This window comes from Euwallacea similis, chromosome 33, assembly GCF_039881205.1.
Source record: "Euwallacea similis isolate ESF13 chromosome 33, ESF131.1, whole genome shotgun sequence".
Lineage (NCBI taxonomy): Eukaryota > Metazoa > Arthropoda > Insecta > Coleoptera > Curculionidae > Euwallacea > Euwallacea similis.
Genome location: NC_089641.1, coordinates 103,535 through 127,521, shown reverse-complemented (window position 1 = coordinate 127,521; position 23,987 = coordinate 103,535). Strand labels below are relative to the sequence as shown.

The following is a 23,987-nucleotide window of genomic DNA, read 5'->3' as shown; positions in this document are numbered from 1 at the left end:
GATAAATCTCTGAGAGTGACCTAAGAACACATTTCGGAATTTCGTAACAGGTTATCACAGACCCGTCTCAAGAAATATTGTGGTACCTGTGCCAGTACTATCATAGCTTGTCTTTATTTTGAAACTATTTTCATATATTTTTTAAAATATCTAAGCAATAGGCAGTGATTTGACTAGTGCTTTTTTTGAAAATATTGGTTGTGCAGATTCGACGATGATCGCCATCAGTCTCTTGAAATTTGATTAGAAAAATGTTCCCAAATACGTCTCTGTGTTCCAAGGGCCACACACACAAATCTAAACACAAGTGTTCCATACTATACAGCATCTCTCATCTGCTGGCATTAATTTCGTACCACCACACTTTCGGTTTTAGTTAGTATGCTCAGTAGTTCCCGTCCGGTAGTCTGAAACTTGAAAATTGGAACAGCGAAATCCGATAACTTCAACGGAAATATAAAGTGTGTTACTTGAAAATGCCGCGATAAGCGATTTAGTAATAGTTCACCGAACGCATAGTCGGAGGCCGGTTTTCCAATTTTTTTCAATATAAAGATACATTAACCGGAATGTGAAATAATTCTAAAAAGTAGTGAGAGAATTGAGAATGTGGTGTGGGATTGAAAGGAGTGTGTGAATCCGTTCAAGATCGAGGAGATAATTGTGGATTTTGTCATTTAATTAAGGATATAAGTGTAAGTAATCTCGAATTAAGGGTCCTCTGTTTTCTTCAATTTGGCGAATTGAGAAATTAAAATTGCACGTTCCGACATGCAAAGCATCAATTGGCTTTCTCGCGTATTATCCGTTTCTCGTATCGTAATGTTTCCTCAAAATCTCATTGCTCCTGGTAACAAATTTCCCAGTGATATTTTTTTTCCAGCCCGGCAACTAGGATCAGCCGCAATGCAGCATTACGATTTAAAGAAAATTCTCACCATCCTCTTGTTTGTGCAATTCGAGAAATGTCGGGGCCAACTAGTCCAAGGAGTTGACCATACCCCTGTAATTGGACGTCAAGGGGCTCCTTGTTACGATTCATTCAATAGGCCTCAGGTAGGTAAATTACTGGGGAGAATTTAAGGTCCGTAACAGATTTTTTGTGAAGAAGAGACCTTCAGCAAAAGCTTCTCTATCAAACGCGCCATAACTGTTCTGTAAACATCTGTATCATTATTATCAATTTTGTCTCATTGAAACGGAAGAAATCCCAAGTCGGTAATTCCATCGCATTCTTAAATTAGATTTTCCCCCAATGTAATGTAAATACAGATGTTTTATTATTGTTTAAAGCCAATAAAACCAACAAAACTCCAGCCGTCCTGGAATTAAAGCTTTAGTTAAGTCAATGAAATCATAAACCAGAGGCGGACTTGATGGTTAAAAACGCTAAATTATATTGCAACACTCCTGGTAGGTCAGTAATTTTATACCTTTTTACATTGTTTCAAAGATTCTTGTCTTTACTGCTGCTCTTAGTCAAAACTAAGAATAAAATGCACCGTGCTCCGGGAAGTAACAGTTTCGTATACAGGTCAAAAACCTTGCACGTGCACTCTGAGCTAAATATTGCTCAATTGCAAAGTAGTACCAGCCATCAGCTGTTCGAACGCATTCATGGGCTCTGCCCACCTATGGGTTCACTGTAATGATCCAAGAAAAACGACACGCTAATAATAAAGAATTTGATTTTTGCAGAGATGCATCCCTGAATTTGAAAATGCCGCCTTCGCAATGGATATAGACGCTACCAACACTTGTGGCGAAGAAGGGGAGCAGGAATATTGCGTCCAGACTGGAATCACTGGCATTCGCAAATCTTGCGCTATTTGCTATCCCGGTCAACATCATGCCAGGTACATGGCCGATCTGCACAATGTGGACAATCCCACTTGGTGGCAGTCTCAGACCATGTTGGAAGGCATTCAGTGGCCCAGTCAAGTGAACTTGACTATAAGATTTGGTGAGTAGTGGCAGGAAAGGCAGAGATAGTTTTATGGAAATTTTGTTATTTAAGGCAAGACTTTTGATATTACCTATATTCGCCTTTGGTTCATGTCCCCAAGACCGGAGAGCTTTTACATATTGAAAAAAACCACTCCAGATGATCCATGGACCCCGTATCAGTATTATAGGTAATTTAATGATTTTTCGCCAGAAACGTATCGAGATCGCAACGATCATTTTGCTTTATCCGAATAACGAAAGTAACGCATTTAAAAAGAAATTTAAGCCTGGACTTCCAGTTTTTCACAAAATTAAAGGCATCTTCCATTCATAATTTTTAGTGCTACATGTCGAGACACCTATGGTCTGCCCGATCAGACACACACAACGAAAGGGGATGAAACTAGAGCTTTGTGTACTTCAGAGTACTCAGATATATCTCCATTACGTGGCGGCAATGTGGCCTTTGGTACTCTAGAAGGAAGACCTTCTGCCTATACATTCGATGCCAGCCCTGAGTTACAAGTAAGTAAATTGTTCCTTTCATGGGTCAAGGTTATTTCCAAAAAGCAATTCGATCGTCAAAAGCAACAATCCATGTGTATAAAGCATAGCTTGCAAGGCTAGGCCACAATAGGCTTTACCCTGAACGTTAGTAAAAGTAATATTGAGGGAAATATTACCTATACTACACACTTGGTTGTGATTTATGCATTCGGCCCTCAACTATCGGATAAGGAACTAAAATTTGAGTCACGGTATACAACTCCTTTCGTGCGCTCGTGTATAAGAACTAACGAGCGTTTTATGAAATAGATTATGACACCAATCGCATGCCGAATCAGTCACTATTTTTCATTCCCTTTCGAGCTTCCTACAATAACAGACGCGATTCCGGCTAATTCGGTATATTCCAGTTATTAATCCAAAGTTCCAATATACCTGTTGCAAGGTAAACCCACCATCATGCAACGAAGTCGCCGACTTGTACCATCCAAGTCATCAATTAAGCTCAATCCAAACCAAATCCAATACCAAAATCGAATTAAAGCTGCTCCTCCTCCACCACCCCTTGCACCCATCACGGATGTCGAAGAAAACCAGTTTGTAGTCGATGAGGTGATCAAAATAGTCAAGGATACCGTTGAAGGATTGCTCACTGGCCACGTCTACCAGAAGGAAAAAGTGAACCATATGGGCGCCTCAGTTTCTGAGCAATGTCTGAGCGCGCTCAGCAAGTTGAAGAAAAACTTTAAGTACGTAATTACATGCTGTATTATGCAGAAGACTGGGGCAGGGCTCCACACTGCCAGTTCCTGCTATTGGGACAGTGCCACTGATGGTACGTGTACAGTGCGATGGGAAAACAAGACCATGCATTGCGTAGTTACGATATTTGGACTGGCCATTTAGAATTTTAGACTCTTTATGATGAGAATGTGTTTTACTGGTGTTTTTGGACCGGTTTGGGTCAGATGAATAAATTGCAATAAACTATATTCTTACACTAATTACTATTATTAATAATCCCTGATATAAAACTAGTCGCTCAGCGCAGCACACAGTAAAGCCTCTTTTGCACAAGCTTGTGGGGAAATTTTAAATATATTTTGCAAACTAATGCTAGCACAAGGGCGTGCCAACAGTAGTGCAGCAGAAAAGGATGAGAAAAGTACATTATATCATATACTAGTGCTAAATTTAAAACCTTTGAAACGCACTATCATGTTAACCAGCAGGAGTGTCTAGCTCTCCTGTGGGCACCAAACAAATACCGGTATTACCTAAATTGTACGATTTTTACTGCTAGGACTGAAGGGTAACGCTTTGATTTAGCTTGGGAAATTTAAAGAACCAAATTGTCTCTTTAGGAAAATAGCAAATTTTTACGTGTCTCAATGAATATTCTCGTGTGTCTAGGAATGGGTAACCGCTACGGAACTCCGGATAACTCTGGACCGCATCAACACCTTCGGAGACGAAGTCTTCGGCGATCAACAAGTACTCAAATCCTACTTTTATGCCATTGCGGATGTGGCAATAGGTGCTCGTTGCAAGTGCAATGGACATGCTTCAGAATGTGTGTCCAGTACTGGTGATGGGGGGATTCGGACGAGAGTGTGCAGGTGCGAGCACAACACCGCTGGCCCGGACTGTGGGGAATGTTTGCCTTTTTTCAACGACGCACCATGGGCTAGGGCTACTGCCCTTAGTGCTAACGAATGCAAACGTAAGTTTTCCATTTTCGCACACAGGTTCGTATTATTATAGAGGCCCCACTTAAGAGCGCAATGACTGCGGTGTAACCAAAAGACTTTTTTTTATATTGGTCCGGTTTTAAATAAGACACCCTGTATATATGGGTGATGTCAACGCTCGCGTGTAAAAAAGGCTAATTTGGTGTTTACGTAGAGCTTTTTCTGCGTTTCGGTCTCTGTTTGATCAATATCTGTAGGTGATGAATTTATTTGGATTCGCCGACTTGTTTACTTCCAAAAAGTAGAGTGCATCGCCTGATTGGCTTGGAAAGCGGTTTTTCACTGAAAACCTCTATCGCGTTTGATGGGAGTCATTAAGTAGGTATTGACGCACTTTGAAGATCTATTAAAGTACTTGTTCAAATATATTTATATGAAGATAATTTTCTCTTGCGGACACACCATTGGACCGTTCATTGCTGGACTCTCTGCCGACTTATCTCTAAATCCGCTTTTCTGTGTGTCTCAGCAACTGCAAAACCAGGGCCGTACCGATAGGACAAAGTTAGAACATGAAAGAAAAAGTTCCCACTTTAAATTGATTCACATAGGTGGTACAATTTCAAGTTTTAGTAAAAAAATCAGCATCGTATCAAAAAAAAACTAATTCAAAAGGAAAATTCCAAACGTAACGAGATACACTTAATTCATAGAAAAGGTATGCTGGCTGAAATATACACCTGACAGAGCCCATTTTCTACAGCTCCTCTTAAAAAGCTCCCATATTTCACCTATATCATGGGTTCCGCGGTTGACATGTTAATAAGGAACCAGTTGTATCTTTGAGCGTTGGCGTACTACGAAGAAGTACCTTGCCGGGCCTTAGCATAAACATACGGTTTTAGTGCATTTTGAGTCGGTGTCGCGGGATTTGGTACCATCAGGGTTTCAATTCGCGCAAAACTGCAGAAGTAGGAAGTTGAGAAGTGTACCATTGACAATGAGTTTATCGTGAATTTTCATCAATTTCCATTAAAAATTATGCCCTGAAAATAGAAAGCATGGAAATGTTGCTGACGGTTTTGAAAATAATTCTCCTATTGGACAAATCCATCATCCATCCAGTTATGGGCCTGTCATGGGACGGTCTAACTCCATGGTTTTCTGGAAGTCGTAAGTCTGATTATTTCTAAACTATTATTTTCTTTGCAAACTTGCTTCTTTGATCAGATAAACATTAAACAATGCTTGAATGATAGTCCTGACCTTAAACAATAATGGTTAACCATTTGATGTTGCCATCAACATAATGTGAAAGGATAAAGTTTCTTTACATGCAAAAATTGTTATGGAACTTTGTTGCAGACGAAGTAGGGCGATTTCTAGTCAACCTGATTTCTCTTTGATTTGAACACAAAAAGGTCTTTATGCATTGTAAATTCAGCGCCAGGCCCATCATTACGTACCATTCTCCCATCACCTCCTACACGTCTTGTATTTTAAGCGCAGCCCTTGACGTCCCACGCAACCATTAAATGCAGTTTAAACGCTGATTACCTGCTATTGGGTTTCATTATGATTTATATTGCGGGGTTGTCGATACAGATATCGGCCCTTAAGGGAGTAACCGCAGCGATCCGCAATCTATCTGAAGAGGGAATAAAATCAGAAATGCATTGCGTAAATGCAGCATATAGAGATGGGATGTCTGAAATTGCGATTGCGAAACTTCAATTATTGATCTGATCCATCGAAAAATATGATCTTTTGGGCGATATACCTATTTTCACCATTTTGAAAGCAATAGAGGTTGCTGAAAATGCATTTCAAGCTCTCAAGGACTGGCAGTTGGCAGGACCGGCCTCAGCAAGTCTGACGCCCTCGGCGAAATTTTTAATCACTTCCCTACCCCCAAGAAAAACCGCCGACCAACAAAGTCCGCCACCCTTCCTGGTATGCAAGACCTGGGTCGTCGCCCAACCTCCTCCCCCATAAGACCGTTACTGGCAGATGATGCAGAATCGATCAGAAGTGGATTTGATAGAAAATTCGAAAATTGAAATTTTCCTGGAAACTTACAAAGCTGAAGGAATTTACATATGTTACATCGAAAAAATACATAAATGTAAGCCAGGTTGGTTCCTATAGTCGATGCATTTCTATACTGTTTTTTAGAGCGTGAGTTTTCCCCCATTGTGCAACTATATGTATCTATCTTTGATGAAGCCTTGTTGTTCTTTGTTAATTATTCTTGTATCAATGATTTTCAAAGATGTTTTGCTCAACTTTTATAAAAAGCATTATAATAACGAATATTTTCAATAATCAGCAATTTGTTTCCCTTCTGAATGCAGTCATCCCTGAACGTACCTGCTAACGATCATAGAGTCAAGTTTGCTCCATGCAAAACATCTTTTCTGGCAGTTTGCGACTACTAGTACCTATTCTTACCAATTTTTACGTTTTGATCGTCGAAATCATTAACATTTTTGGACAAACAATCGTCATAAGAGCTTCAAATAAATCATCTATGCAAGTGGGCCTGTAATATCTCTCTTATTTTCCAAGGTACTGGGTCACCTTGGGAAGTTTGAACGAAGGTCCCCGATACCACATTTCCGAGACTCGCAATACAGAATTAAAGAAGCCGCGATGTGTCTATAATCGAAATCAGCAGTTCTTTTAAAAGAGAACTTAAAGAACTGAAAATCAGGGGGGGGGGGTGTAGATACTCATGAATTTTAATATTTCGATTTTTGATAGTCGGTATCTTGACAATTTGGTGAGAAACTTTTGAAATACTGGGTCGCGATTTTGAAAATGCCTTAGAATAACGATCGCTGAAATTGTATTTTCAGCACGTTCTCTAGCCAGGATCAATATATGAATAATGATAAATTAATCAATTTGAGGGGCAAACGAAATTAGGTGATCAGTGTATACTTGTGGCAGTGTATTTGTAGGAAAAAATGAATAAATGCGTTTTATCCGGATTTAGGAACCCCAAAAATCCTGGCTAAGAGTCAATTTCAATTACAGAATGCAACTGTAACAGGTACTCTAACAGATGCGTCTTCGACTCCAAACTGTACGAGCAATCAGGCCATGGAGGTTACTGCCTGGATTGCTCGGCTAACAGGGATGGACCCAATTGTGAACGATGTAGGCCCAACTATTACATGAGGGATGATGGTTATTGCATCCCCTGCCAATGCGACGAAATTGGATCTTTGTTTCAACAGTGCAATTCTGAAGGAAAATGCCAGTGCAAAGCTGGAGTAACTGGGAATAAATGCGATACGTATGCATACACTAATAAAGCTAATAATAATAATAATAATAAAAACAATTTTTCAAAACACAAACACACGATCTTCAAAAAGAATTTCAGTATTATTCACATGCAGTATTCCATATCATATTCTCGATTTTCAGATGCGCAGAAAATCATTATGAATTCTCAAAATCTGGCTGCAAAAGTTGTGAATGTGCAGAAGAGGGTTCTGAGTTCAATATGCCTCATTGTAATCCTATTAATGGAGAATGCGTTTGCAAGGAAAACGTAGAAGGGAAACAATGCCGGGAATGCAAGCCCAGCTTCTTCAACTTAGACTTGGAGAACGAATTTGGGTGCACTCCTTGTTTCTGCTACGGCCATTCTTCTCAGTGTCGATCAGCCCAAGGTAAATTAAATATTTGAGCCATGACTAGTAACGAATCTCCATTTTAGGTTATTCAAAATACGCCTATGAATCGAGCTTCGCAAAAGGAAGCGAAAAGTGGAGGGCAGAGGATCAGTACGCCAGGAATGTGCCCATTAAATACGAAACCATCAGCCAAAGTACTATTTACACTTAATTTGGGAATATTAAATAGAATTTGTCTCTTAATAAAGGCATTGGTGTTAAGTCTCAAAACGAAGAAGTAGTCTACTTCCTGGCTCCAGACAGATTCCTAGGAGATCAAAGAGGCTCTTACAACCAACTCTTGGAGTTTTCCTTCAGAATCGGAGACAATAGGCTATTCCAAACCGCAGCTGACATTATAATCGAGGGTAATGGAAATCGTATCACCAACACCATTTTTGGCCAAAGCAACCTCAACCCTACCATAGAAGTATATCTTGCCCTTACTTGTCTAATCAACCAAACCGTACTTAACTCTGTATTCCAGTCCCAGCCTTACAAGTTCAGACTTCATGAACATCCGGACTTCCAGTGGCAACCAAGATTGAACTCTAGAGAATTTATTTCCATCCTGACCAACTTGACTGCTATTAAAATCAGGGGCACATATTCCACCAAAGGTGTGGGGTTTTTGGACGACGTAAAACTGCAAACTGCCTCTTCGGGGGCTGCTGGAACCTCGGCTCTATGGATGGAATTTTGCGAATGTCCTCAAGGATATATCGGGCAATTTTGCGAATCTTGTGCAGCAGGATACCGCCATTCTCCTGCCCACGGAGGGCCTTTTACCAATTGCATTCCATGTGATTGCAACAAACATGCGAATATTTGCGATTCTGAGACTGGAAGATGCATTTGTCAGCATAATACTGCAGGGGAAAATTGTGAACTTTGTGCTAGGGGGTATTATGGAAATGCCTTGGCAGGTACTGTTTTACACCCTCAACAAATTAGTTCAACATTCTTATTCCTAAAAATAAAGGGACATCTGAGGATTGTCTACCGTGCAACTGTCCCAATGGAGGAGCATGCATTCAACTCCAAGACGACCTAGTTATGTGCACCGAATGCCCAATTGGGTATTCTGGGTTCAGATGCGACGTCTGCTCTGATGGCTATTATGGAGACCCCAATGGGTTCTTCGGTCTGAAGTCACCTTGCCAAGTATGTGAATGCAACCAAAACATCGACACCAATGGCATTGGCAATTGCAACACCACCACTGGGGAGTGCCTCAGGTGTATTCACAATACTGGAGGACCTACGTGCGAAGTTTGCCTGCCAGGTTTATCTAACTTGCATGTAAATTTTGACCAGCAAAAAGAAGAATTTGGTCTTTCAGGCTATTATGGTAACGCCCTAGTTTTGCCCAAGGGCGACTGCAAGCGCTGCGAATGCAACCCTATTGGTACTATCTCCGACTCCAATGGAGAACCCGTATGTGACTCCAGTTCCGGGGCATGTGTCTGCAAACCGAATGTGAGAGGCAGGAACTGTGACCAATGTGAAGAAGGCTACTACAACCTGCAAGGTGGAGATGGATGTCAGAGTTGCAACTGCGATACCATTGGGTCTTTCAATCACACTTGTGATCTTTACAACGGACAGTGTTTTTGTAGATTTGGAGTTACCGGGTAAATATAGATGGTCCTTCAAAGGATCGTTTTATAACTGACCTTGGTCTTAGCTTACGTTGCGACCATTGCGAAGCAAGAAAATACGGGTTCTCACTAGACGGCTGTAAAGATTGTGATTGCGATGGAGTGGGTTCCAGAGACTTGCAATGTGACTCGTCTGGACAGTGCCCTTGCTTGGACAACGTGGAAGGGCGCAGATGTGATAGATGCAAGGAAAACAAGTACGATAGGCATCGAGGATGCGTCGGTATATGCTTTTCGGCTATTCTATTAACCGAATTCTCTATAATCAAACCACATTTTAGACTGTCCCGAGTGCTACAATTTAGTACAAAACGCCTATAGGGCGCACTCAAACAAGCTGGGAAGGCTGAACGAAATTATCAATGAAATAGAGCGAAGGCCTACCGTTATCACTGACTCAGATTTCCGCACTGAGTTGGAGAAGTTAGATGATGATATAGATGATCTTTACGATAAAGTTAAAACTGCGACTGGGGAGGAGAGTATTATTCACCAGGTGCAGGACATAAAGAAGCGAGAAGAAGATGTTGCCAGGACTTTGGAGAGCGTCAACGAGAACGTCGATGGCATTAGAGCGAAAACTGACGAAGCTGAGACGATTAATAACAATACTGATATGGTTTTGGAACAGGTAGGTCGGAGAGTTTAAAAAGGCCTTATTATTATATAGGACTAAACATTACGTTTCAGCTCGACCAAAGTTTAGAAGAAATTCGCTCCCAGTTTGAATCAGACGCCAGAAAAGCCTTAGTAGATGCATGGGAGAGAAGCAAGCAAGTGGGTCAACAATCCGAGACTATGACCAAAATCGCCAAAGAGGCACGAGAATTCGCTGATGCTCTAGACAAGCAAGCTGATAAATTGGTATCCAACGCCAAAGAAGCTAAAAATAAATCCAGCGAAGTTTATAAGTTGGCCAACAAAACCAACTCCGATCAGGTACTTGTAAGTTTCGCATGAGTGAATAAAAAGTTAACGTTATATTCATAGAGCTTAGTAAAAGAGAAGATAGGGAAGCTGAAAACCGATCTGGATAGAGCTGAGGACAAATTAAATAAAACTACACAATTCACCAACGATGTCAATGCCAAGGCTAACCAAGTCAAGAGTGAGGCTTTGGATCTTTTGAACGAAGTCATGAACTTGAATGTGCCTAGCCTGGATGTTCCAGATCTCACCAGGAAGTCGCAGAGTTTGAAGGATGAAGCCAGACGTTTGGGGGATAAGGCTGAGAATTTGTTGAGTCAAAGGTATATTAAAATGTAGGTTATTTCAAAATGGTTAAAAAACAGCGATTGTAATTTCCATGCAGTAAAGAATTGAAAAATATGGTAGACAAGAGATATGAAGAAGGAAAGCAGCTGGTGGAAAAAGCGTCAGACCAACAGACAGCCTTGGCAGAATTAGTAGATGAAATTCACGAAGCAAACGAAACTGTGAGCAAAACTATTGAAGAGTGGACGAACAAACTGAACGAGGCAGAACGCATCTATAAGGACCTTCTAAGTGAGATATTCAAAATATTTACGTAAATATAGTTGAAAAGTCCTTTTCAGGCTCTGATTCCGACACTCAGAAATCTCGCCAAGAGGCCGAGGATGCCTTAAAGACTATACCAGATATTGAAGCCATTATAAGCGATACCTTGAATAAAGCCAATCAGGCGCGAATGCAGCTGCAAGAAGTCGGCAGGATTGCAAATGAATCGCTCAGTTCTACCCTCAGTGCCAAGAGTCGAGGAGAAAGGGCATCGAAAGACGTAGTTATAGTGATAATAATGAAATTCAATTCCCTTAATTTGTGTGTTTTAGCTGGAGGGATTCCTAGGCCAAGCCAGTAAGCTCAACGAAGACACTGATGATTTCCTCATTTCCGAAGCAGACATTGGCAGAAGAATTGAAGCATCGGAGGACAAATTAGACACTCTACTTAAGCACCCTTTATGCAACACCTCCCTAGTGGATCAGGCTAAGGATAACGTGAGCAATTTTTGAGTAATATTTTCGTAAATTTGTATTCTTGGTATTAACATTTAGGTGGGCAAAGCGGTTCAAGAAACCGATAAAGTCTCCGATCAAGTTGCCAAGCTACTGGATGATGTCCAGGAAATAATCTCCGAGCTGGACAACACTCCCAATATGGACGAAGAGATTCTAGATCGTCTTGACCGGGACATTATCGAAATTGAAAGAAAGATCAATAGCAGCAAACTGGAGGAGCGTTTGGAGAAGCTGCAGAATCAGCACAAAGTGCAGAACGGGCTGATTGAGGACTACAAAATCAAAATTGACGAAATGCAGCGGGATGTTGAAAATATTAAGAATATAGTAGACGCGTTGCCTACAGATTGTTTCAAGAGGGTTGAGTTGGAGCCTTAAGTAGGTATTTCACTCAATATATTAAATGTCCAGCAGTATAGGTACTTATTACGTATTTCTTTCTTGGAAGTTTCATTGCCTTCAAAGCATTTATTCTAATATTCGATGATAATACCAAAGACTAATATATCAGATATATTTGTAAATAGAACCGTTAGATTTAAGCTTATTAATAATTATTATTGTGTAAAAGAACATTTTTCTGAAGCTATTCGGGTTAGCCATAGCGTTAAGCGTGGTTTGTTCTAAGAGCCTAATACATTAAGTCATACTGCCATATTATTAAGTAAAGGGAAAGCATTTTAGTGACAATAAATAAATAATAAATCAAAATCATTCTCTCTCTTAATCTCTCTGGAAGGAAATCATTCTCTGGTTGCTTTATCATCGGATTAATTGCGATATAGTTCCTGCATATGAGCCATGCTGCACAAAAATATTAATGTCGTTTACCTGACTTTCCAATTCAAGCAATCGTGGATGCATTAAGATTTAACTATACAGGACGTCCGGAAATAACGTCGAAATATTTAGGAAGGTGATTCTAGAGATTAAAATAATAAAAAACCTTAGAAACATATCCCAAAAAATGCTTCTTAGAGAGATTAAAGTTCCTTAACGGGGGAACTTTAAGCACGTTTTTTTCGCAATATTTTCGAAAGAATTCGAAGATGCATTGGAATAAACATGAAGGCCATTTTCAATATTTGTTATAAATAAGTGATAACTCCTTAATTGCGATTTCTGGCTAATAAAAAAATATTTCTATATAATTTTTAAAGGATACCTACTCTATTTAATAAGATCCATTTCGATGTCCATGTAATCGTGGGTTGGATTGTAAAAACTCATTTTTTTGTAAAACGATCTATACTAACGAGATGAAATGAGAGGACCTTTCTTATTTAAAAATATTTGCGATTCAGTAATTTGATTTCAAAACTTAAGAAATATCACAAAAAAGTTGGGGCAACATTTACGTAGGAGACCTGTATGTGACGCCTCTGACTAAAATCTATAATTATTAACAAAAGAAAATTCCCCCATTCTAACTTATTAAAAGCAAATCATCTCGAAAATATTGCAAAAAAACAATCTTCAAAGTTCTTCCTTTAAGGAGTTCTAGCCCCATCAAGAAGCAATTTTTGGGATACGTTTATAAGAACTTTTTTATTATTTTATTCAGTTTTATTCATTGCACACCACAGATATTGGAATAATTAAAGACATAATTACTAAACCAGTTTGAAGATAAAAATCAAAAACCTCTCTAGAAAATTACTGCAAAACAAAGACGTTGGCATAAACAACACACAAAGGATGTATCAAGTGGTTTCTAGAAGTTTCCATTAGCTCGAAATTTTGCACACGGCTGATTCGAGAGGGCCGTGGAAATTACGATGGTACCGGGTGCAATTGCAGGCGCTACTTTTGCACTCGACACCACTACGGTACTAACTGCCTATTTAACTTTGATTTGGCGGAGCCGTGGCAAAGTTACTCGTCCTAAGCTGACTAAACCCGAAGTGATCCGAGTGTCTAATTTTGAAACGATACACCGACCAAACTGATAAACGATGGAGAGTGGTGAGTAAATAATTTTGTTCGTTTTGTTGGTTGCCTAATGTTGCAAATTTATTCAAGAATTAAATAAATTTTTCCGTCATTTATGCATTGATATAATTCAGTAGAGGTTTTTTTGAACTTTGGTTCTCCAGTTCCCTTAAGCGTAAATAGCTTGTTAATTTGGAGAATACATCTGCGATTTTTAACTTTGTTCAAGTCCGACTTATGTATTTCTTACCTCAGAACAACCACTCATGAGAGATTCAAAATTACCATAGCTCAGTATTCGCTATCTTTTACTAATGATGTAAGTATCATTCGCCATATTAGCAAGAAAGTTTTAGCATTCAATTAGGGCTTCTTGAGGCTTTTCGCTTCTGAAATTTTTAATAATTTCATATTTGCGACATTGATTTTGAGTTTTCATGTACAATTCGATAATGTCTAATTTGCCCATGAAACTGAAGCAGTTTCCGAATGGTTAATTTTATCAATATGGTCTTATTTGACACGAAACTTACTATTCCTTCAGAAAGAAGGACTTTCGTATCGGAATTTTCGAAAAGTGGATGTGAAAAATGCAAAAATATCTGAAAATTAAATTAATAGAAATTTGCTGCTAAGTCAAATTAAACAAAAATAAACCACAGTTTGAGACCATTTCCATGCGCTTATAGGTTGATTCCAGATGATAAATTAATTGCAAAAATTAATTACTTTAAATCGAGAAAGTGAAGTTGATTATCATCGGTAACTTGAACTAATTTACTTACACGTTTCTGGCTAGATTTTGTTAACTAAAATCTCAAATATGTTTGCTTCCAGATAAAGAAACCCCGCAACAATGCTGCTTCAAACCTGAAAAGCAGTGCTCCTGTGAGGACTGCAAATGTGGAGATTGCTGCAAAGAGAAAGAATGCTGCGCCAAAGCGGATTGTTGCTCCAAACCAGGAGAGTGTAAATGCAATAAATGCAAATGCACTCAATGCAAGTCCAGTTGTTGCAAAGACAAGGAATGCTGCTCCTCTGGAAAATGCTGTTCCAAACCTGGAGAGGAATGCTCCTGTGAGGACTGCAAATGTGGAGATTGCTGCAAAGACAAGGAATGCTGCGCCAATGCTGATTGTTGCTCCAAACCAGGAGAGTGTAAATGCAATAAATGCAAATGCACTCAATGCAAGTCCAGTTGCTGCAAAGACAAGGAATGCTGCACTTCTGGAAAATGCTGTTCCAAACCTGGAGAGGAATGCTCCTGTGAGGACTGCAAATGTGGAGATTGCTGCAAAGACAAGGAATGCTGCGCCAAAGCGGATTGTTGCTCCAAACCTGGAGAGTGTAAATGCAATAAATGCAAATGCACTCAATGCAAGTCCAGTTGCTGCAAAGACAAGGAATGCTGCACTTCTGGAAAATGCTGTTCCAAACCTGGAGAGGAATGCTCCTGTGAGGACTGCAAATGTGGAGATTGCTGCAAAGACAAGGAATGCTGCGCCAATGCTGATTGTTGCTCCAAACCAGGAGAGTGTAAATGCAATAAATGCAAATGCACTCAATGCAAGTCCAGTTGTTGCAAAGACAAGGAATGCTGCTCCTCTGGAAAATGCTGTTCCAAACCTGGAGAGGAATGCTCCTGTGAGGACTGCAAATGTGGAGATTGCTGCAAAGACAAGGAATGCTGCGCCAATGCTGATTGTTGCTCCAAACCAGGAGAGTGTAAATGCAATAAATGCAAATGCACTCAATGCAAGTCCAGTTACTGCAAAGACAAGGCATGTTGCTCCTCTGGAAAATGCTGTTCGAAACCTGGAGAAGAATGCTCCTGCACATGTGGTAACTTGAGATGTGGCTAATGTGATTCTAGCGATTGCCAGGGTGGAAAGTGCAATTTTAGTGGAGACTTCAAAATAATGGAGAATTAACAGATTTCCTAACGTGCCTAGCAATAGCGTTGCATCAGTTTAATTCATTTTATTGCTTTAATCAATTTAATATTCTGTTGTTATCCCCAATAAAAACTTAATGTTAAATTAAATATTCGGTGAAGGTGTATTATCTACTTATTGTAAGGAAATAACATTTATTATGCATTATTATTTGTGAATTTATTTCCCTCGTCATTCGATATTTCTATTCAATTCCAATAGAGATTTATAGTGGCAAAGTGAAGAAACTTCTTTTTTATCTTTTTTTGACCATGAATTCGGTCGAAAGTCTCTATGAAGTTTAAATTGTTACATACAACTCCTTTCGTGCGCTCGTCTATAAAATCCAGAAGTTGCATGAAATAAATTATGACATCAATCGCATGTTAAATTAGTGACTATTTTCCATTCCTTTTAAAACTTATGGAATAACGGACGTGGTCCTGCTTAATTCGGTATATTTTCTGTTGTTACCCCAAAACTTCCAATATAGTTAGTGTGAGGTAAACACACCGCCATCAGTGACTCATACAATCCAAACCATCAATCAAACTCTATCCAAAACTCGTCAGATAGCGCCAATCAAATCCGAAGTCAAAATCGAAATGAAGCTGCTCCTCCTCCATTACCTCCTGCACCCATCATGGACGTCAAAGAAGACCAGTTTGTAGTCGATGAGATGATTAAAATAGTCAAAAATACCATTGAAGGATTGTTTACCTTTCACGTCTCCCAGCAGGATGAAGTGAACCATTTGAGTGCCTCAATTTCTGAGCAATGTCTGAGCGCGCTCAGCAAGTTGAAGAAAAACTTTAAGTACGTAATTACATGCTCTATTATGCAAAAGACTGGGGCAGGGCTACACACTGCCAGTTCCTGCTATTGGGACAGTGCCACTGATGGTACGTGTACAGTGCGATGGGAGAACAAGACCATGCATTGCGTAGTCATGGTATTTGAACTGGCCATTTAGAATTTAGACTCTCCTTGCGTGATGACAATGTTGTTAATTTTTTTCTATTTCGAAATTAAATTAATTTTTCTGACGTTATCGAGATTTGGTGCAGGTTCCTCATCGAAAAAGTGAAAATGCAATTTATTTTCTTCCAATTTGATTGAGGTCATTCAAAATTGTCTATGGCCATATTCATTTTCATACTAATGGAACGCACAGAGGTGAACCTAATAATCAATAATAATAAGAAGAAGAAAAGGAAAAAAAAGAAAAAGAAACGATAAATTTCAAAGTATTGCACATTTGTTTATTATACAAAAATACATACAAACCCGAAAAATTACAAAAAATCTATAATTTCTACAATTATTACGTATGGCAAGATCATAAATTACTTATATGCAGGTTTTTGATTTAAAAATTCTGCACTTAGAAAAATCTAGAATCAAAGTCCTTATTCGTCATTTTTTAATCGTCATCAGGTAGATGTGTCCTTAAATAATCATTAAAACTCTAATATTTACATTATATAGCCTCTCAGTTGTACAAATTACTTACTAGAAAAATAATATACAACTTTAAATACAAATCTTAATTACCTAAACACAGTCGAAAGCCTAAAGAGACTTTGCAAGAACTTAGATAACTATCTATGATATAGATATTCTATTTTCTGTATTGGTAACCTCCATTGTTGGACGGGTACCCTCCGTTGTTGGCTGGGTACCCACCCCCTACTTGCTGGTAGGTAATTTTTGATTTGTAGCCATCGGCATCAGCGGTGTACTCCACAGTTTGCAAACGGCCATCAGGGAGCAAAACAAAGTACCTGCCTTGAGCAACATCTCCTTGACGTTGCTCTTTATGCCCAAAATCGTTTCCTGAGGGGGGGTCTTGCACGTGGTACTCGAATTCGTAGTTAGCAGGTTCCTGTGACTAAAGAACTTTAAGGTTTGACCATTAAAAGTGCAAAGGTACTTACAGATTCATCATCATACCCTTCCCTAGCTGGGTAAGGGGCTCCATAGGTAGGGATAGGGGTTCCGTAGCTGGTAGTGGGGGGACGATAGACTGGGGGAGAAGGACTGGGAGTGCCGTAGAGTGTAGTAGGAGGAAGGTACTTTGGGCTACTTGTGGTAACGGGGGGGAGATAGTTATTATTAGGGGGTAGATATTGGTTTGGAGGAGGGATATACTGGTTGGGAGGCAGGTATTGGGAGGGTGGCTCGGCTAGGGCCAGGGCGAGGGTTGAGAGGATGAATAGCGAGACCTAGACAAAAGCAAAATGATTAATGCAAGAATTAGGAGCGGCAGTTACATGCGTTGGAATCAGAACATGTAATTATCCATAAATCTAATGCATTAAATATTAGATGCAAATGCGTTGGTGCTCTTTCAATTCTATCTAATAATAAGGTGCATTATCTATTTTGGGTTGTATGAGATGGGTGTACGGCTGGAGTCTCCATGAATGTCTTATGCAACGATTTATGGCTTTACGGTACTAATTCCACTCGACTTGTATGGGATAAATTTGTCAAGAAATTCTTTAATTTCATAGAAAAAACTCATAGAAAATCAAGTATTGAGTGCCAGTGGTTAATCTTCAAGAAAAAATGCGTCCACCTTGAAGAAGCATAAACGCTCTTCTTATTATGTATTTCGACATTGAGGAGTAGATAATAATAATGACCTAATTAAACTTATCGCTGTATTTAGACAAACTTATCCATACACGGTGATCTTAGAAACTTGATTTTAATGATTTTTTAGTAACGAAATCTTAAAGAGATTCAAGGGTAATGACTATGTATTTTACTGACTTAAAAGGAGGTTTCGATATTCTTACAAAAGAAGTAGAGAACAGAAGAGAGGTATTAGATGATGGTGCGTAGAGTGTACGGTTTATTTGCTATAAGGAGATTATTTTATTTTTTAACGAAAGAAAAAAAGAAACGAGCGACAAGATGATGATAATAAGACGATAGATATTTAAAGCTGATTTAGCCAAAAAACGAATTTTTCAAAAGGAAATTAAATTTACGGAAACTTTGTGTGAAGATTTGAGAATATGAAATTTTGATTTTATTCGCTTCGAATGTGAGAGTTCTTAATGAGGTTGAGTTAAGCATAAATTGAATATTCCGCGAAAAAAAATTACTGGGTCAAAACAACATCGTAATGGCTGTGATAATACGATTGAATCTTAGGCGTAAATTCCTCAATAGCAGCATTAACTGATTTAACATTTGATGTCGCATTGTAATGAAGACCGAACAAATCAATAACTCTAATGTTTCTGATATGTCACAAAACAGGGGAATTTATTAATAAAGAAAAAATTAACCCCTGGCAATTTTTTCAAGGAAATAATTTTCATAGAAATGATAAATTCACAGTAGAGCATTGATCAATGTATCCATTTCCTTGGAAAATACCTGTTTAGTAAACTTACCAGGATTTATTAACTTACGTACAGAAATAATTATGAATTATCATCAAAACAATATAACTCTCATAAAAACCAATGGAGATTACATCCCTGATAAATTTATCTGGATAGTGATAATTTGGCCTTTAAACAACCCTGCATCGCAGGTCACCTATTTTACCACCCTTCAACGTTACTCCACCAAATCGCACAAACACTCACACGAAAAACCACCACAAAAACCCTCCCTACCTTCATTTCGTAATACTACTTGAAGAAGAAACTCTGCAGGAAGCTGCGATGATCTGATTACTGAAATTGTCTACAGGAGCTTATATACTGAAAAGATCTGAAATAGTGGGTGGCCAGATCATCGAATTGAAACACTTTCGTCCCAAAACCTTGTGTCGAGCCTCCGAGATTCCCAGAGATGAACCCTACTCATCACCACTTGTCTACCACCACTTTTTCTCTTCGTTTAAGTCGTTGGCAAATCTGAAGAATGGCACGCGTTATTTTACCGAGAGTAGATGATCTAGTTTGAAGAAAATTGCGTTGAGCAATTATTTTTTCTGCAAGGTTTTGTCTCTTGATTCAGTCATGATGACGCTTTTTTCTTGGGCGGATTTGAAGATATTGCGAGAGGTGTTTGTTAATCGCCTGAGTTTAATCTGATTTAGAAGCGTTATGAAAGAAGAGAGTAAGTATTTTTGAATGAAAAAGAAACAATCAGCATTTAATATTGGAAATGTTTGTTGGCTGTTTATTTCGTTGATTTCATCCAAGGATTCATGGGGCTTGACCCAAATATGAAAATTTTAGCTGATGGAGTGTGACATTCGTTTTTATGGGAAAATTGGGCGGGACAATTTAAAACCTACCTATTTTTGGACAAAGCAAGGGGCAAAGAGACGTAACTGGAGGGTCTAAGCAAAATTCGAACGAAGGATGATAGCTGTTCTTACAGAAATTGTAAAGAATAAAATATCACGTGAAAACGTAAAGAGAGTAGGTAAGGGAGTAGAAGACTTAAATCATGTTAAAGACCACAATTCAATGAAAATGTAAAGAAAAAAATGATAAATATTCAATTATTTTTTTTATGTTAAGATGGACCACAGGAGGGAAGAGAAATTTTGCAGAATAGGAAAAATTGCGACTGGAAAGTGGAAAAATTGAAAAAGGGAAGGAGGTAATAAATAAAACAAAATTAAAGGCAAAAAGAAATGATGGGTTTGAAAAGAATTTATTCAAAAGTTAAGAAAAACTCGTATATTTCCTTTACATTAAAGAGAAATACAGAAGAGAACAATAATTCTCACAGAAAGAAAATGGAGGAAAAAATAGAAAACGTGTGGTAAACAAAACAGGAAGAAACAAAAAAGTTTGCGTGATATTAGAGCGATGATTAAAAATCTGGTGTGCGGGATGAGGCGAATAAAGAAAAAATAATATAGAAATTTAAAAAAATCAGGACAAATAAAAAATTAGTTAAATCCAACATGATACAAGAAAATTTTAAGAAAATAATAAATAAGAATATAAAAATCATATCTTTAAACCCAAAGAGACTATCACATAGAAATAATGAAAATAAGCAACGGAAAATATTTTCTCATGTATTTTTCTTTTTCTTTATTTTTTTTCTTTCCGCGCTTTATCTTTAGAATTTAATTTTTCCTTTCTTTCACCAAACTTAGGTAAGCCCAAAAATGCTCTTAATAACAAAGTATCCATTATTACTTCGATAGACTAAAAACTCTTAACATTCGAAATGTGTAAACCGAAGTTGAAACAGAAATAGGTGCAATGCATCAATTGCACACTATACCTAGTTCCACATAATTGTTAAAAATTGTCACTGTGTTGGCAGGATTTTCTCGTGGGTAACTAAGAAGATATTTCAAAATATCGTTTACTTTCCCTTTTATCAATTTTCAAGGTTCAGCCTCGAATCCTACACTCTTCACCGCTATGAGCGAGGCTCCCTTATACATACATTCATATACCAAATCGAGATTAAAATAAGCCTATATATCATTTTAACCATTTTATGACAGCTTTATTTGTCTAATTAAGCAGGATTGCACGAAGTTAACAAAGCCATAGAAAACCCCTTTACGGTCGACAAGAAAAGCTGCCAGAATGTCGAAATGAAATTATACCAGCTTCCGAAATTTGCTTATCTTTATTGCCCATTGTTTGAACACGAAAATAAATTCGCTCCTCCGGTTTGCCAAAACGTACGAGGATCCATTAAGAAATTGTAAATTTAGAAGAATTACCATCGATGTTGGTTTTACCATTTTTACCAGCAGCCAGACCTTATATGAGAACCCATTCACGTTGCTTCGTCAACAAAGCACTTCCACAATAATAATAACGATCTTGTCCCACACTCGGCTTTATTTATGGATAATCGTGTAATTTTTGTCTCGGCCTCTTGTTGTGTCATAGACTAAATAGTTATTATTTAACGACAATTCGCTTGATGAGAAAAAAATCGAACGTACCCTCGTATACGAAATAACATAAATAACACTGAAGAGTAAGAGATATTGCCGGAAACCATTGGGTACCTATTGTCTACTTATCGACGCACCATGGACTAATTTATATCCAACCTCCTCGTCCCAAAGAAATGGCGACAAGAGCACCTATCCATACTCCTCGTATGCAAATAGCTATATTTTCAGGAAATATGGTTCATAAACTGAAGGATAAATCGTATGGTAATTTCAAAGGGCAGTCGAGATCCCAATGGCGATAAAGAAAATTGTCTACACTTGGGGCTATTAAATGAGATGTTAAGCACGAAATGGAGATCTTGAGTGGTGATATCTGTCCGGTGGAATATTAAGATGGAAGATGAGTGCAATAAGCTGCACATGTATGAAGTAGTAATGGTCTAATAAATGGGCCATGAGCGCACTGATGACTTGAAAATTTCTGTTAATAGTGGTTCATTTTGAGTGATTAGGTTTACCTTGAAAAACTTGAGGAAGATGAAGGGCTGTTTATTTAAGAGAGACGCATTTCGGTTCCGACAAAGGATAAGGTTAAAATAGCATGCTGAAGACGATCGCAGTGTCTTGAATACAAGGTGGAACATATAATCGTGGAGGTATTTCAGGGGGCGATAGCACTCCGTAAAATAATAAAAAAATGTTAATGGGTGCCTAGTCAAAAACGCACCATTTTTGATATACAGGGTGGCAAAGTTTCACATTTTTTCTCATATTTTGCGTTTCTCACGTATGCTTTCGATTAAAATTTTGAAATTTCGTCTACCTATTTTCTTTAAGACCCTCTATAACAAAATGTCAAAATCTTCGGTAACCATATACAGGGTGCTAGGTTTTTTGCGTCATGTATCATTTTATGCTTTTTATCTTTTTTTAGAACATCCAGTGTGACTTCTGATACCAAATTTAAGTTCCTTCTTCAATTCTTTGGTTTTCTGGTCTGTTGCACTATTTTCACGCCCTTCACCGTTTTTGTAGAATTTACAAAAATATTTACGGATGCAAATTAAAACTAATAGGAAATAAGGAAAAAATAATAATCCGGCTTAGTTATCAACTACCTGAAGTAATTGGTGACGTTTAATCAAATTTCTTAATACAAAAATAAATCTAAACGAAAATAAAACTTTAAGAACTGTTGAAAATGTCCTTTAAGAAATATGAAACTTTCCCATCCTGTATATCGAAAATGGTGCGTTTTTGACCATGGGGCTATTAGCATTTCTTTATTATTTTGCACAGCCCTATCGCTTCCTGAAATTCCTCCATGATGATGAGTTACACCCTGTATATCCTTAATAAAGTGTTTACCTAGTAGTTGCAAATCATATTACGTAACTGCGAAAGCAATTTTGAATAATTATGAATCTTGAAAACATTTCTGTAAAATTATAGTTGTGTTGCCGATAATATGCAAAATTTGAAGCAGAATATTTTTAAAAGCATCAATAGTGTCAAAGCAATGAAGCACACGTTCTATCGTACCTTGATTAAGCACATTCCTTAGTTAAACGAGTTTGAGAAATTTATCAGTTCTAAAATATTCAAATAATTCACATTCAAAATCACCGTTTCTGGTCACATTGTACCTATCAGTACTGGTAATAACCCACAAAATTGCCAGCGGAATTATTTAATGAACAATGGTGTAGCAATGCTCCATTTTGAATAATTCCGTCCTAAAATAATTAAAATTTTTCTGCGATTAGTTGTAAAATTGCAAGCAATTTTAAGTTTTGAAAATTACTATTATTTTTCAAAAGAAATTGCAACACATTTTCGGACATTTTACGAAGATCTGCAAATTTTTTTTTTAACCCTCAAGAGATATCTATCGATTTTAACGAGATTTTCCCTGACTTTTTACAACTTCCGGAGATTTCTGATTACGTCTTAATTAATAAGTTTTCGGAATAAGACTTTTTTGAGAAATGTTAGCATCTCATTTTTGATTGAATTTTCAGGGGCCTACAACCAATTACAGGTTTTTTGTCATTTTCGAAATTTTTCACAAAAACACAAATTCGAAAATTTAAAACTGTGATTTTAAATAGAACATGAAATATTCAGGCACATCACTCAAGATACATTCGGCGATTTCAAGGGTCATCAAAGGCCATGTTGAAGATTGCTTTTGATCTTTTATAGAAATTTCTGTACATCTTCCAATATTTGTTTGAGATTCATGAAGATTCTTTTGGTGCATTCAGTGCATTTTCGAAGATTTTTGTCAACTTTGAGTTGGTTTCTTTCGACGTCTTATTTTTCCCTGAAACTCTGGTTTTGACTTCATCAAGAAACCTTCTTGGAAATAGCAAAGACTGGTTTGGGACCTTTTGGTACCTCTAATGACTTTTCAGGGGTTCCGGGGAATTCGAGATTTTTGCAACTTAAAAGGAATTTTTAGGGTTTTCTTGTTTTAGAGATTTGTAATAATTTCCAAAATTTCGGAGCGCTTTTTGGAAAAACGATAGGTCTCAGTATTGGCAACAGCCTACAAGTTTTTTCTGCCGATTCAACCGATTTCTGATGAAATTACAATTCGGGACATAATCAAAAGCCTGTGAAATTAAGGCTTTTAGTTTTCTGAATTACATGGAAAATTTGGTCTCATTTTTACATAAGAACATCTGCTGCTCTCGTGACTTAAATTTAATCATAGTTTTAGGACAAAATTTGACTTTAAAAGGGGATAAAATATACATTATTCTCCATGTG

At 37.9% G+C, this 23,987-nt stretch overlaps 3 protein-coding genes and 1 pseudogene across 4 annotated transcripts; 3 read left to right on the top strand and 1 right to left on the bottom strand.

The window, feature by feature from the left end:
• Nucleotides 1-346: 346 nt before the first annotated feature.
• LOC136418173 (laminin subunit gamma-1-like) lies at nt 347-12,172 on the top strand. Of its 2 annotated transcripts, XM_066404142.1 has the most exons (21): nt 347-695; nt 884-1,056; nt 1,699-1,963; nt 2,018-2,135; nt 2,289-2,472; nt 3,868-4,177; nt 7,185-7,446; nt 7,581-7,828; nt 7,876-7,986; nt 8,041-8,261; nt 8,319-8,757; nt 8,814-9,116; nt 9,174-9,465; nt 9,519-9,715; nt 9,774-10,123; nt 10,183-10,431; nt 10,483-10,742; nt 10,805-10,998; nt 11,049-11,251; nt 11,304-11,471; nt 11,529-12,172. In XM_066404142.1, the coding sequence occupies exons 2-21, from the start codon at nt 907-909 to the stop codon at nt 11,868-11,870; spliced, it is 4,866 nt and encodes a 1,621-aa protein (XP_066260239.1). In that variant the 5' UTR covers nt 347-695; nt 884-906; the 3' UTR covers nt 11,871-12,172. The 2 variants fall into 2 exon arrangements, with proteins under 2 accessions (XP_066260239.1, XP_066260240.1); XM_066404143.1 differs by lacking the exons at nt 347-695; nt 884-1,056; nt 1,699-1,963; ... (1 more) ...; nt 2,289-2,472; nt 3,868-4,177 and adding an exon at nt 5,077-5,318 and having other exon boundaries at nt 11,529-12,170.
• A 1,161-nt stretch (nt 12,173-13,333) lies between these two features.
• Nucleotides 13,334-15,526, top strand: LOC136418237 (keratin-associated protein 5-4-like). Its single transcript, XM_066404235.1, has 2 exons — nt 13,334-13,457; nt 14,262-15,526. Exons 1-2 carry the CDS (start codon nt 13,448-13,450, stop codon nt 15,284-15,286), a joined length of 1,035 nt encoding a protein of 344 aa, XP_066260332.1. The 5' UTR covers nt 13,334-13,447; the 3' UTR covers nt 15,287-15,526.
• A 475-nt stretch (nt 15,527-16,001) lies between these two features.
• On the top strand, nt 16,002-16,331 carry LOC136418135 (dynein light chain Tctex-type 1 pseudogene; annotated as a pseudogene).
• A 646-nt stretch (nt 16,332-16,977) lies between these two features.
• On the bottom strand, nt 16,978-17,782 carry LOC136418134 (pro-resilin-like). Its single transcript, XM_066404097.1, has 3 exons — nt 17,768-17,782; nt 17,296-17,583; nt 16,978-17,249 (listed from the first exon to the last, which is right to left on the bottom strand). Exons 1-3 carry the CDS (start codon nt 17,780-17,782, stop codon nt 16,980-16,982), a joined length of 573 nt encoding a protein of 190 aa, XP_066260194.1. The 3' UTR covers nt 16,978-16,979.
• Nucleotides 17,783-23,987: the final 6,205 nt, after the last annotated feature.

Bases quoted from the DNA above. Each gene is read 5' to 3' on its own strand.
- LOC136418134 (XM_066404097.1), bottom strand. The intron at 17,250-17,295 runs GTAAGTACCTTT...AAAGTTCTTTAG, and splicing joins AAGGGTATGATGATGAATCT to TCACAGGAACCTGCTAACTA.
- LOC136418173 (XM_066404142.1), top strand. From the start codon at position 907: ATGCAGCATTACGATTTAAAGAAAATTCTCACCATCCTCTTGTTTGTG. The intron at 1,964-2,017 runs GTGAGTAGTGGC...TTGTTATTTAAG, and splicing joins GAACTTGACTATAAGATTTG to GCAAGACTTTTGATATTACC. The intron at 11,252-11,303 runs GTAGTTATAGTG...TGTGTGTTTTAG, and splicing joins GAGAAAGGGCATCGAAAGAC to CTGGAGGGATTCCTAGGCCA.